The sequence below is a fragment of the Geotrypetes seraphini genome, chromosome 6, assembly GCF_902459505.1.
Source record: "Geotrypetes seraphini chromosome 6, aGeoSer1.1, whole genome shotgun sequence".
Taxonomy (NCBI): domain Eukaryota; kingdom Metazoa; phylum Chordata; class Amphibia; order Gymnophiona; family Dermophiidae; genus Geotrypetes; species Geotrypetes seraphini.
The window spans coordinates 126,057,892-126,070,916 of record NC_047089.1 but is presented as its reverse complement, the minus strand read 5'-3'; the positions used below and the strand labels follow the sequence as shown (position 1 = coordinate 126,070,916).

At 37.8% G+C, this 13,025-nt stretch overlaps 1 protein-coding gene across 1 annotated transcript in view; it reads left to right on the top strand.

Moving 5' to 3' along the window:
- Positions 1–13,025, top strand: part of PCCA (propionyl-CoA carboxylase subunit alpha) — a 937,632-nt gene that overhangs the window by 871,970 nt on the left and 52,637 nt on the right. The window contains exon 22 of the mRNA XM_033947881.1: positions 8,234–8,374. Within this exon, the coding sequence (XP_033803772.1) occupies positions 8,234–8,374 (141 nt within the window). The remainder of the gene's footprint in view (positions 1–8,233; positions 8,375–13,025) is intronic.

Here is a 13,025-nt window from a genome sequence, read left to right as displayed (position 1 = left end):
TTTTATGGGGAAGAGATATAAAGGATTGTGTTTCAGAAAAATATTGAAGACATTAAGGGCTCCTTTTACTAAGGTAAACTTTTTCCTTATTCACTGTCAATGGAAATTTTTTTAAATAAAGCAAGTCAAATGCTACCTAAAGAATGTAAAGTAGAATGTCTCATTGCAAGGCTAAAGAGAAAAACACATGCCCAGATAGAGAGGACAAGGCAATGATAATGCAAGTACTAAACTAAAGGAACATAATTAGCTTGCATAGAATCAGCTAAGCCAAATTTAAAATTTAACCATTCAGAAACATGTTTGGTAAACAAAAATCCAACATATTTGGTAAACAAAAATTCAACATATTTTGGCATAATTACTGAAAACTCTTTTTAAATCAGTCCTCCTTTTGACTTATTCTAATTGCAATGGGTCCAAAAATACAAAATCAGTATACATTTACAAGGAAACTTAAAAAAATATGTGATTCTCAGTTACAGCTCTTGATTTTAATGCTAGAAATGCCTTCCGTCTCAACTGTACAATGTATAGCTTTGACTACATCTGGAAAAATCAATACTTTAGCTCTACAAAATTTAGCGTTTTTATTTTTAAAGTAGGTTTTCATAATTAATGCTTTATCATTTTCATTCAAACATATCACCAAAAGGGTGGACCTAGTTTGTATTAAATATTGAGAATCTTCCAAAAATCTAGTTAAATAAAATTCTGTTACCAATTGGTCCACCCCTAGCTCAGAGGGAATCTCATTTTTGAGAAATAATAATTTGAAATGGGTAAAGTATCAGCATTTTGTAACCCTAAAATTTCCTTAAAGTACTGTATTTCCTTAATAAGATTTCAACTGTAAGTAAATGAGTCTTGGGGGAAAATTAACAAAACACAGGTTTTTCAACTGTGCAATATTTTCCAACATCTCAAGTTTATGAATCTTTATACTTTAACTCATTTTTATTAAACATGAGGAAATGTATGTATATTTAATCCTCATACCGAAAGGGTAGTCGATCATTGGAATGAACTTCCATTGCAGGTGATTAACGCCAGCAGCGTGCTCGATTTCAAAAAGAAATGGGATATGTATGTGGGATCTCTAGCCGGGTGAAGTCTGGGGGTGGGTCATTAGCGTGGGCAGACTTGATGGGCTACAGCCCTTTTCTGCCGTCATATTCTATGTTTCTATGTAATATATATATATGAAAACAGCAAATCCTCATACCAATATATGTATATATATATATATATATACACACATAAATAAACAACAAATATATATATATATATATATATATATATATATATATGAAAACAGCAAATAACAGATTTAAAAAATTTCAATTTCAGCTACCACTCTCTATCCCACCAATCCATTTCCAACTACCCACCCAATTTCCAGAATAAATTAACATATAAATAATTAGAAAATAAATAAAGTAATTATAATTATACCTACCCATCTCTTTTTCCAAGACTGTTAAAAAAAAAATTAAGGTCTTCCTAACAAAACATGACTGCGAGCAGCTGGAGTCAATGTTTCTAACAATGGTTTCCAAATAACCAGTAAAATCCTACCTTGTTTCGTATCCCAGTCAGAAACAGACATAGCTTCCATGAGCACTAGATATAGCATTCGTGCTCTCCAGTGACCATAATTCGGTCCCTTAGGTCCTATCCATGAATAAAGAATTGCTTTCAACCCCGAAAGAATCACCCTTTTCAAAAAATCTTTAAAACCCTTATGCACTGTGGCCCCGATTCTGTAAACTGTGCCTAACTTTAGGCGTGCTTTAGGCGTCTTTGTGGCACAACTGGCAATCAGCGTTACTTAGGCGCTACATAGGCATCATATAGACGTCTCTAATGCACTAAGCATATCTTAGGCATGTATTAGGCATGCATTCCCAAAAACCCCAAATAGACCCCAGATAGATGTCCCTACGATGTTATGTATAAAAAGGTGGTTTTTACTGGTTTGTTATCATTATTTCAGGACTGTAAGCTTTAACATAATTAACCCAAAGTATACCATCATTAAAAGGATAATAAAAACACAGTATACCATGTTTAAAATGATATTTATAATATATTAGTTTCAGTGGGAGTTGATCTGGGAACATCAGTGTGTATATTGAAAAAATGTGACATGCTTACATGCTAACCTTAACTCTAATCCGCTGTGCTAGACAATGAGCCATACAATAATAGCAATTCTGATTTGATTATACTACTCTTTATAGGTAGTGAATGGCAGTTAATTCTGCTAGGAGACAGAACAAGATAGATCTCACTTTCCTGTTATATCCTTTTTCTTCATTATTTCAGAATTGTATACTTCAAAAGTATAAAAACAAAAAAGTCATAAAGTATGCCATGTTTAAAAGGAAAAGTATAAGATTACTGTTTGACCGAGAGGTACTGAGTGGGAGTTGATCTGCAAACATCAGCATGGAAGGGGGAAGCTTCACTCCTGTGCTACACAGAAACTTGTACACCAATGGTATCATTATCTTCTATAAGAAGTGTAAAGCATAGGACTTTGAGCTCCCTAAAGGCTTCAAATAGATGTGGTTTAAGCTCCAGGAAGGCTTTAGCACAATACATGCTATTTAGGTTATGCAATCAGCTTTCTCCGGGCATCCCACAGACGTTATTTGAGAGAGGTTTTTAGAAGCAATTCCTTGCTCTAAATAACACTCTTTTTGTCATGAAACATTGCTATAATCAGCTCATTCTTCAAAGCAAACAGAAAGCCCATAACTTCAATTGGCCAAGCTTAAAACCAGAATAAAACACCGAACAGACATGAATGTGGCTTCTAGTTAATTGCAAATGAAGGTATGCAGCTGCACAATGATGACCTCACTGTGACATCATCAAAGTGCACCTGCAAAGTAGAATGCCACAAGTAAAAGATGGGCCGGGAGTTGAACTCACAACCTCTGGAAGCGCTTTTACTCATTGAGCCACAGCACTTTCCACTCCAGTTTCTCTGACTCCCCTGTCATATCATAGCTTAGTGATCTACTAAGGTAAAATCTGCTTAGCTATCATCTCAGTTAACTGAGACAAAAGATTGGTAGCTCAATGGCTTAAAGCACTGCTTTCATTGTCCCAAAAGCCAGAATCTCAAGTCAGGTTCAATAAATGTGACATGGATTGAAATACTGCTGTTTTTATCAAATGCAAACTCAACTTTTGGAATAGATTGTGCTGTTTTAGATAAAAATTAGATGTGATTGGTGTGTAGCGTGTCATTTTTATTAAAATGAGTATTTTGTCAGCTGAAGGACATGAGGGAGTCAAACCCAGACCAGGCTCACACCCCAACCTTCATTCTAACCGCTATGCTATAGAATCAGCCATAAAATCATAGCAATTCTAATTGGATTATACTGTTCTGTTTAGGCGTCCTTTGGGCAGTAGCATCAGCGTGCTTGCGGCTCCGTAACGAAGCACCCGAAGCATGCCAATTTGGCTGCGGTTTAGCATATCTCAAGCTGTCAGGGTAGGAAACTGACTGAAAGAAGCCACCAAGTTAAGGCACCTGATTCATCCTCTCCACCTCTCATCTAATCTTATGTTCTCAAATATTATGCTGGTTGCAGGCTGTGAGGCAGGAGACATGCCAGCTACCCTGTTTGCCACCCCATCCCCCCTTTGCAGCTGGTCCTCATGGAACACTAGATAAGACAAAGATCAACGTGACTAAGTAGCTAAAGTGGTGTTATTAAGGAAACTAATGCCCGGCTGCTACTCAATATAAATATGTTGATGGAAGGATAGTAAATAAATGTTTTTGAAAGGATAATATCAGTTCAATACACAAAGGAGATGGTATACTGTAAGCCAACACCAGTGAATCCACTCAAATAAATTAGTCTTCAGACCCTCAGAAATGCCACCATCCACTCCATTTTAGTTTCAAAAGTGGTTGGATTTACACATTATATCCTCACCGGGTCACTTATAATCTATTGTGAAGAAAGAACTTTGCTCTGACTCTTTTGCCAATAATCTTATTATAGAGCTAATACTTAGCTGAGGTGGTGCATTCAAAGGGATCTATCACCAGCATGTTTCACCCTTTACTGGGTTTCATCAGGGCTCCGATCCCTCTAAGTTTGAATTGGTTACCCACAACGCGACCACTCATGAATGAACTCAATATAAATAAGCACAAGGTGAAAAGTGGTATAAGATTTTTATTGCACAGTCCAGGAAAGCAGCATGCAAGTGTAATATCAGGCAACAGCAGTTCGATGAGATGGATGACAGGTATGCATAGTAAGCCACTCCTAGGTCCAAGTTGTTACTGTGGTAGAATTGTTAAGGTCCCAGAATCTGCTCCAGGTAGGAGAAGGTAGGTTGAAGAAAAAGGAGGATGGATTGAGACAAATTAAGAGTTGATTAGTGAGTTTTAGGCTGTGTTTTACAAAGGTGCGCTAAATCCATGCATGCGCTAACTACTAACGCATCCATAGGATAACATGCATGCGTTAACCTTTAGCACATGCTAACGGCATCTAAACGGTGCCATTTCAGCGCGTGGTAAAACTTGGGAGAATATGTCACACCACAGTCTCAGAATAACAGCTAGAATGAACAGAAGCAAAAAAACACTGTTCCTTTTTTATAATAAGGATGCCTATCAATTATGACTCTAAAATGATTTACCTTTAGCTCTATGAGGAAAAGCACTGCTTCCATCTTGTGACTACCATTGTGGTCCAACCGGGACTCCACAGCACCTCTAGTGGTTACAATAACCAACAGCACTAACGTGTGACCCGGACTGGAGTCACCCTGCAGGCCTGGACTGACACCATTAGAAAACCAATAAAAAAAATCACAATCCTCTCAAAAGGTTATAAATCAGAAGGTCTTGGTTTTTATTCCTCCAAACAAAGAAAAAAATCAGGGAAATCATGGATTCAAACAACAGGTAAGTGGGTCATAAATCTTTAAGCAGTTCAAACTTGAAAAGAAAGCACAGCAAATAGTCCAATCCAAAATATAAAGTGCAAACTGCTTTCTTCTTATTTCCTGAAACTATCACACCACTGAGGTTTGGCTCACCTCAGGATTTAAGGCAGCCTGCTCCCAAGCAGGTTATTCAGTTCATAAATGCAATAGGGTTCAAGACACTGGATACCCTATACCCAGTGCTCCAAAGGGAAGCCTCTGGCAGCCATGCACTAAAATGCCAGGCAAAGGAGAGTGTCAAAGGTTTGCTTTTTATCTTGCTATAATATAGCCTCAAAATGCCCTCCCAGGTAACAGCAAACCTCTCCCAAACAGACACTATCAGCTTCACAGCAAAAATTCAAAACAGTAAAGAAAAGAAAAGCAAAAATCCCACAAAGGTTCAGCTTCAACAAACAGTCTTTTCCAAACAAAGCAAGCTGGAAACACACTCACTGTTTCAATCCAGTTGGGACTTGCAGCTGGTGGAAAGACCAACCTCCATGGCTTCTTCACCAGTACTTATTCCCTCAGGCAAGTTGTCCAGTTCCATGGGGGAGATCAGAATCTGAAAAGGCTTCCTCCAGCATTTCTCCGGCTTCCTGCACCTCCATAGGTGAGGCAGTATCACCCTTGCTTGGCCAGAGGAGACTCTCAGGGAGGAAAGGTCTGAACCGTCTCCCTAGCCTGCCTTCCTCCTTGTTCCCCACTGTTGGCTTATGTATTCTAGGGCCATGCTCTAACCTGGCTGTCTCAGCAGGGAACAACTTAGCTCTAGGGCTCCTCCTGTGGTGGCCTAGATACTGTTCATCCAGGATGTCCCTGGAAATCTCAGTCTCCCCCTGGTGGTCAACCTGAAAATCATCCCTTTTTACCTTAGGACATTCTTTATACAATCCTATCCGGGTTTTCTTTTTAACTTTTTCTCCGGGCTTATCTGGGACCTTGGCATGCTTCTTGTCTGCCTGGTCACAATCTTCCCAACATCATAGGTTCCACATATTCATGTAACCTGCATATTCATTTTGCTGGCACCAATGTTTCAAACAGCATGGGGGGGGGGTTAAGCCAAGACTCCTGGAACCAAATTTTATCATCACTAATTCTCAGACCTGCTAATGACCCTGTGGAATGGAAAGTTGTGGCAGATATCAGGGGGACAAAAAGTTAATTGAGAATCACCATAATCAATAACACAGAATGGGAGTCCAAAAGAAGAAATCAGTTCTGCCTGAGCTTTTATCTAATAAAGACACCTAAGTAGCTAGCAATATATCATTCTCACCTAGATTTGTTCCTGGAAAGATGAAAAAGGTTAGACAAACATCAAATTTGCAAATTACTATATCTGCTAATGGTCCTATGAAATGGAGAGTTGTGGCAGATATAGGAATGAAAAGGTTAAAAGATAATCAAGAAAAGTCAAGTCTCAGAAATCAGCATAAGCAATAACACAGAATAGAAGTCCTAAAAGAGAAAACACTGCTCTGATGGACCTTCTTATACTAAGCACGCCTAAGTAGCATCTGACGTCATAGGCACCGTTTGGACTTCCCACCAGAAAACTTTCAAATCGGATTGGGCTTGCTTTAGGTGTAGTTTGGGCAAACACAGCTGCACTGACTTGTAATCAATTCCTTCACTTCTCAAAGCTTTTACTAGAAGCCATTTGTCATCTGCTTAGTCTGTAGAGGCTCTGCTACCAAATTTTAAACGAAGTTCCCTCTATAGCTCTATGCCTTAAGGCACTGCTTTTATCTTCCATATGTCAGGGGTTCAAGTCTTGAGTGCGGTTAGCAAATATTTGATATTCATATTTCTACCAGAAAACTTTCAAACTCTTTAGCCATTCCTTTGCTTAAAAATATTTGAGTTGATCTTTAAAATGATCTGCAGCAATTCTCAGATGTCTAAAGCAGCCTGTTCTCTCTCATTCTAACCCCTTCCCCCACCCCAACACACGTGTACTCCTCGAGCATGAAACCACAAACATGTGACAATGTTGCCTTAGGATGATCACATTTTAAACAAGAACCTACAAAAACAATTATCGCTCTATAGGCTGTCCAAGGCACCATATACATACGAGAGAGAAATTTATAACCCATCTCAAAATAAGACATGTCAGGTATAAGACCATGTAATAAAGATAAAAGTGGCCTGCGAGGCCCGCCAAAGCCGGCCATGATCGCAAACTGCCCCGAAGAGAAGGATCAGTGGCAGCGACAGCAGCAGTGGTGAGCGAGGGCGGGAGGTGAGGTGCTTGCTTCCGGTTGGTGAGGAGCTTGCTTCGGATTGGTGAGTGAAGAGGGGAGTGGCCAGAGTGATCCCTGGCCGCGTTCTAAAATGTAACGCGGCCATGGATCAGAAAACACAGCCCCAGGGATCACGATTTTTCAAGAGCGCATGCACGGTTTTATTATATAGGATACCGCCAAAGCCATAGTAGTTCAAGGCAATAAAAAGAACTGGACAGTCAGCGAAAATAAGAATGAAGTCTTTGAATACATGAATATTTGTAGGGAGGGAGAGAGACGGAGTAAAAAAAAGTTACAATGTAGGAACATCAAGTACATATAAGTAGTATACAGTGGTGAGGCTTAGGAGTTCTTGGTTACAAATCGGTTGAACAGGTTGGTTTTAACTAGTTTTCTGAAGTTGAGATAGGATGAGGAGTGCTTGATGATGTTGCCTAGCCAGCCTGCCGTTAAGGTGGGGAATGTGCTTTTATGGCAACCCCTGATGAGAGAAGTGATGGTAGTGCATTGGCAGGAGATGTGCTTGTATCGGAACCCCTGATGAAATGTTGGTAGTAAATTGGCCTTTATGCAGTCTATGCCCAGGCAGGGCAGAAATTGTGCTTCATCTGGTAAGACAGAAAATAGTGGGAGTGACTCGAAAGGCTAGGTACTCAGCCCTGAAATGATCTAGATAGAATCTTTACAGGGATTCATATATGTAATTGCATTATACTGTAAGTTTATAGTATCTTGCAATTGCATATATACGATACTATAGACTATGTTTAATGTTTGTAAGTAGTATAATGCTGCAGCCATAATAAATCCACTCTTCTAAGACATTTTGTTATATGTTGATATTGTATGTGGGATGAAAGAGTGCCAAGGTGCCACCTGCCCAGTTTGTTACTAACACTATACAACACTGTACATCCAGCAACACCACAGTAGCACTACAGTATAAAAATAAGTTATAGTATTATAAAAATAAGTTATAGTACTAAATGTTTTCTCTTATTCTATAGTACAAGATACGAGTGTTGTCAAAGCTTGCTGCAGAATTGAGCAAATATATGCTGGAGAAAGCAGTAGAAGACACCAGTAGTATTATGAGATCACCAATGCCTGGAACTGTTGTGGCAGTTTCTGTCAAATCCGGAGACACGGTAAGATAATGACTGGTTTGTATCATTTTGCTTAGTGACCTTTTATGAAATATTTTAAATGAAAATGTTACTTAGTTGCATTATGTTAATGTCTCTGATTTCATTTTTTGTTACCCCTTAAAGAATAAAGCCCACAATATCAAAACACGAGGGTCATTTCATAAATAATGCACATTATTTTTTTTTTATTTACATGGGGTTTTTTTTGTTTTTTTTCAAGTATTTCTTTACAATCCTTCAATATAATCTCCCTGCTTTGCAATGATCAAGTCCCAACCTATGTGAACATTTCTTAAGAAAGAACTGAATATTTCATGGGGTGTCCTAATTTTTTCACATGACTGTATACTGAGAGGACAATAAATTTATGTCAATATATAGTCATAAAATAGACTATAAAAAAACTAGACATAAATACATATCAAATAGTGTAAAATTTGAATTATAAAAATAAAGTGAAGTGACTATGATTAAAACTGTCAAAGGTGGACTTATGTAAAATGGATACTGTATAACGCAGAGCAGTAAGACATACAATTGCTTTTCTGTTTAGGGTAATGGTAAAAAATTTTAAAATTCCAATTTATAAAATGTCAGACTCTAAATGGACATATAAATAAAGTCTTATTCACTGACAGATTTTTAAATATGAATTCTTTCAATAGCTTCTATATATTTGTTTTATTTATTTATTTTCTTATTTATACTGCCATCTGGCAGCCAATCGAAACACATGCTTTAAAAACCCTGAGGCACGACGCCTACACTGTAGGTGTTTGTTGTGGGTCTAGGAAGATGGTAGGAACACTTAAGCTCGTCCGAGGCTGAGCGTGGGCATGGTTTTGCCCGGAAGTGGCCTTGGGCGAGCTTAAACAGCCCTAGACATCTCCCTAGAGCTATGACAAATGCCTGAAATGTAGGCTAGCAAATGTTAAAAGTAGACATGGACGGCTGGGCTGATCGTGGCAGGGGAATCCGTGATCAGCTGAGCCGTGGCTTCAGGGAATCCTGCTGACTCAGCTTATCGGAGGGAAAATACTGTACTTTAAAATTGGATTAAGGACTAGACTTTAAAGATTGGATTAAAAAGATGCTTTGAAAGATTAGATCAAGGATTAAACTTTAAAGATTGGACCAAAAAAGATTGATCAAAGGACTGAATTGGTCCAAAAGGATCAGATCAACAGATTGATTGAAGGATTACACAACTGATCTTTATAAGGATTTCTCTGGGTTTCTTTGCATCATTCCAACATAAAGTTAAGTGCCTTTTAGAACATTATGAATATGTGGATGTATGTTTTCAAATTTTAGTGTTGTTTTCACTTGATATTTTTGCACACAATGAATTAAGCTGTTAATATATTAAACAAAAGATTTAAATAATGTAAAAAATAAATAATAAATTAGGTTTTCAAGACCAAGGATCTTTTATTCCTTGAAATTACACTATTAACAAATTGACTTTCTCTCTTTGTCTGGGTGACCTTACAAATTTGTGAGAGAGTTGTTTTTCTCTTTTTTTGACACTATCTTATGATATAACCACAGAGGGAAAATACTCCTACTACGATTAGCTGAGCTGACTGTGGCAGGAGAACCCCCAACAAGTACCCCCAAAATTGGAAAGAGGGATGCCCACCAGCAGCCCCCCAAATCCAAGAATGATAGGAGAGATGCCTAGTCCCTCCTGCCGCTGGCCCCTTCGATGCCACCCCCCCACTCCCTCCTACCAAAACCCCCTAAGAGCTCTTGACACGCACCCAAACCTTTTTTTTTTTTTTTTTTTTTTTTTTTTTATTTTTAGTTTGTTTTAATTTTATAAATGTTCATAAAATACAACATCAAATACACCTTAACATTTATATAGGGACAGAAAATTAAACACACCAGGAAATTAAACAAAGTACAAATATTTTCTTATCACTAACACAGTCCATAATAAATGAGGAGCCAAGAATCTAAGAAAGTAGTTATACAGGGAAAGTAAAGGATATGAACTACCACTTAACTAGAATTGAGCCATCCCAACTTTTTTTATTTAAAATATTTATAATCTGCTTTATTCACAGGTTTATTTACATAATATGTACCAAAACAAAATAACAATTGTATTAAAATAAGCATACTTTTTCCATCATTAACAGAAATGCTACACAGCCATCACAATATGACTATTTTTAGAATGAAAAAAGCTTGTTTTCCTAAAGGAAATACATTTAAGCAAGATTAAGCAAAAATACCACCTCCAAGTTTCCCTTTAATATCAGGGCAATATCTCAATTGGGGGAACTCAAAGAAAAGATAATTGCAACTAGAAAATGGGGTATTCCAAGCAGGTTTAAGGTTACTGTTGCATATCAGCCTTAGGTCCCTTTCGCTCATGGCTGGAATGTTGTGAGTGGGTAACCTTAACTGCCCTGAATCTGCCTGACAGTATGTCCCAGGTCATTCTGGCTTCTAGGATATATTTTGGTTTAAAATGGAAGAGATTTGGCATCTTGTTTGAAGAAAAAGCCCTGGACCATGTTCTCTTTTTTTTTCAGTTCAATAATTTTTATTAAGCATTTTAAAGGATACAAGAATCATTTAAAGTACATAGAAACAAAATAAAGCTTTCTGTATATAAAATATATAAATCTATGTTTAACTGTATAGGAGCAAAGGCTCCAATTATTAAAAATGTATGTAAGGGATATATAAGATAAAGATGAGAGAGAGCAGAAAAGAAAAAGGAAAGAAAAATGAAAGAAAGAAGAGAGGAGAAGAAAAGGATAACAGGAGTGTCTAAGAAGATGAGCGTACATAGGAGTCTAAGAATGACCATGGAGATTTGTTGTATTTCAAGTTCATGCAGGTTCGGAATGTAACTCTCTTCTCATATGCATAGGATTCAAATCTATGATACATACTCAGAGAGTTCCACCAAAAGGTATAATCTAATAGCGAGGGTGATTTCCAATTTTTTAGAATGTGCATGAGAGCAGTCACCAACATGGTATCAATGAGTTTAGGTGGACAATTTGATTGTGTGAAACATGGGTGTTGAGATCGAAGGATTACAATGTCTATAGAGATTTCTTCTGAGCAGTTAGTAATAGATTGTATGGTGTTCCAGACATAGGTCCAAAAAGAGCGGACTAGAGTACAATGAAATAACATATGATCAAGAGTTCCTTCCTCTTTCAAACAATTCCAGCAAACAGAGTCTTGCTTTAAGTTAGCTTTCCACATGCGAAGTGGGGTCCATATTGCCTGCCACATAAGAAAGTACATTGATTGTGATACTCTAGAAGATAAAAGCGGGCGATTTGTTGATGACCAGAAAAGCTCCCAATCAATGTCAGAAAGCGGAGTGGTAAGTATAGCGTCCCAGTGCTTCATAGAGTGAGGTGAAAAAGTGAAGGAGTGATCTCTTAAAATGCTGTAGAAGGATGATATCGCCTTGCCTTTTAATAGAGACAGAGAAGACCAGTTGTAAATAGTATTTTTGGAAGTCATATAGTCAAAACGTATATGCAAAGAAGGCAACACTCCAGTGAGAGAACGCCATTGTGAATAAGTAGAAGGAGGCAGCGAGTATGTAGAGCACAGTATATCGAATGGAACTAACGAGTTGAGGGTAGACAATTGATGGACAAACCATATACCTGCCCGCTGCCACCTTTTCCATGATAGAGATTTATTGTGATTTTGAATTTTGGGATTGTTCCAAAGGGACATGAGTGGACTAACATTAACTGAGATTTCAGTCAATGTATCTATAAGATAAAGAGCATGCTGCGTTGCACCCAATAAAGAGTATCTCTTTAAGTGCCTTGGTATTGACACCGTTAGTAAGCATGAGATGTGTAAAGGCGTACATAAAAAACATTCCATTTCAAACCAGGCAGGAAGATCTTGAGTGGGAAGATTTTGAGTGGTGGAGTTAGTGAGCCAGTAAGCTCCATATTTGGCTAATGAAGCAATATAATAGTGATAGAAATCAGGAAAGTTGAGACCACCGTTGATCTTAGAGGCTTTCAATTTGGCGAGAGCAATTCGAGGTTTTTTCTTGTTCCAAATGAATTCAGATATTTTCATATTTAGCCAATTAAATAATGATTTCCGGCATAACAGAGGGAGCATAGAAAGGATATAATTAATTTGAGGGGCCAGAGTCATTTTGATGGATGCAATTCTACCCCACCAGGATAAAAAGAGTGGAGTCCATCGAGATGTAGTGTTTAGAACTAGATTTTTGACTTTAGATATATTAAGATCTTGAGCATGAACCGAATCTTTATGTATTAAAATCCCCAAGTATTTCACAGCTTCATGTGACCATGAGAAAGGAAAATGAGCCAAATCTGATGGAAGTATATTATCATTTAGAGGGAAGATCTCTGATTTCTCCCAATTAACAGAGTATCCGGAAAGGAGGGAGTATTGAGTGATAATGTGAATAAGATTGGGAAGGGAGAGTAAAGGGTCTCTCAGAAAAAGTAAAACATCATCAGCATAAGCTGCTAATTTGAAATCTCGATCAGAGGAGGGAATACCTTTAATTGAGGGACTTTGTCGTATAGCTGAAAGGAGTGGCTCTAACACTAAATTAAATAGCAATGGTGAGAGAGGACAGCCTTGTCGAGTACCTCTATGGAGGGGAAAT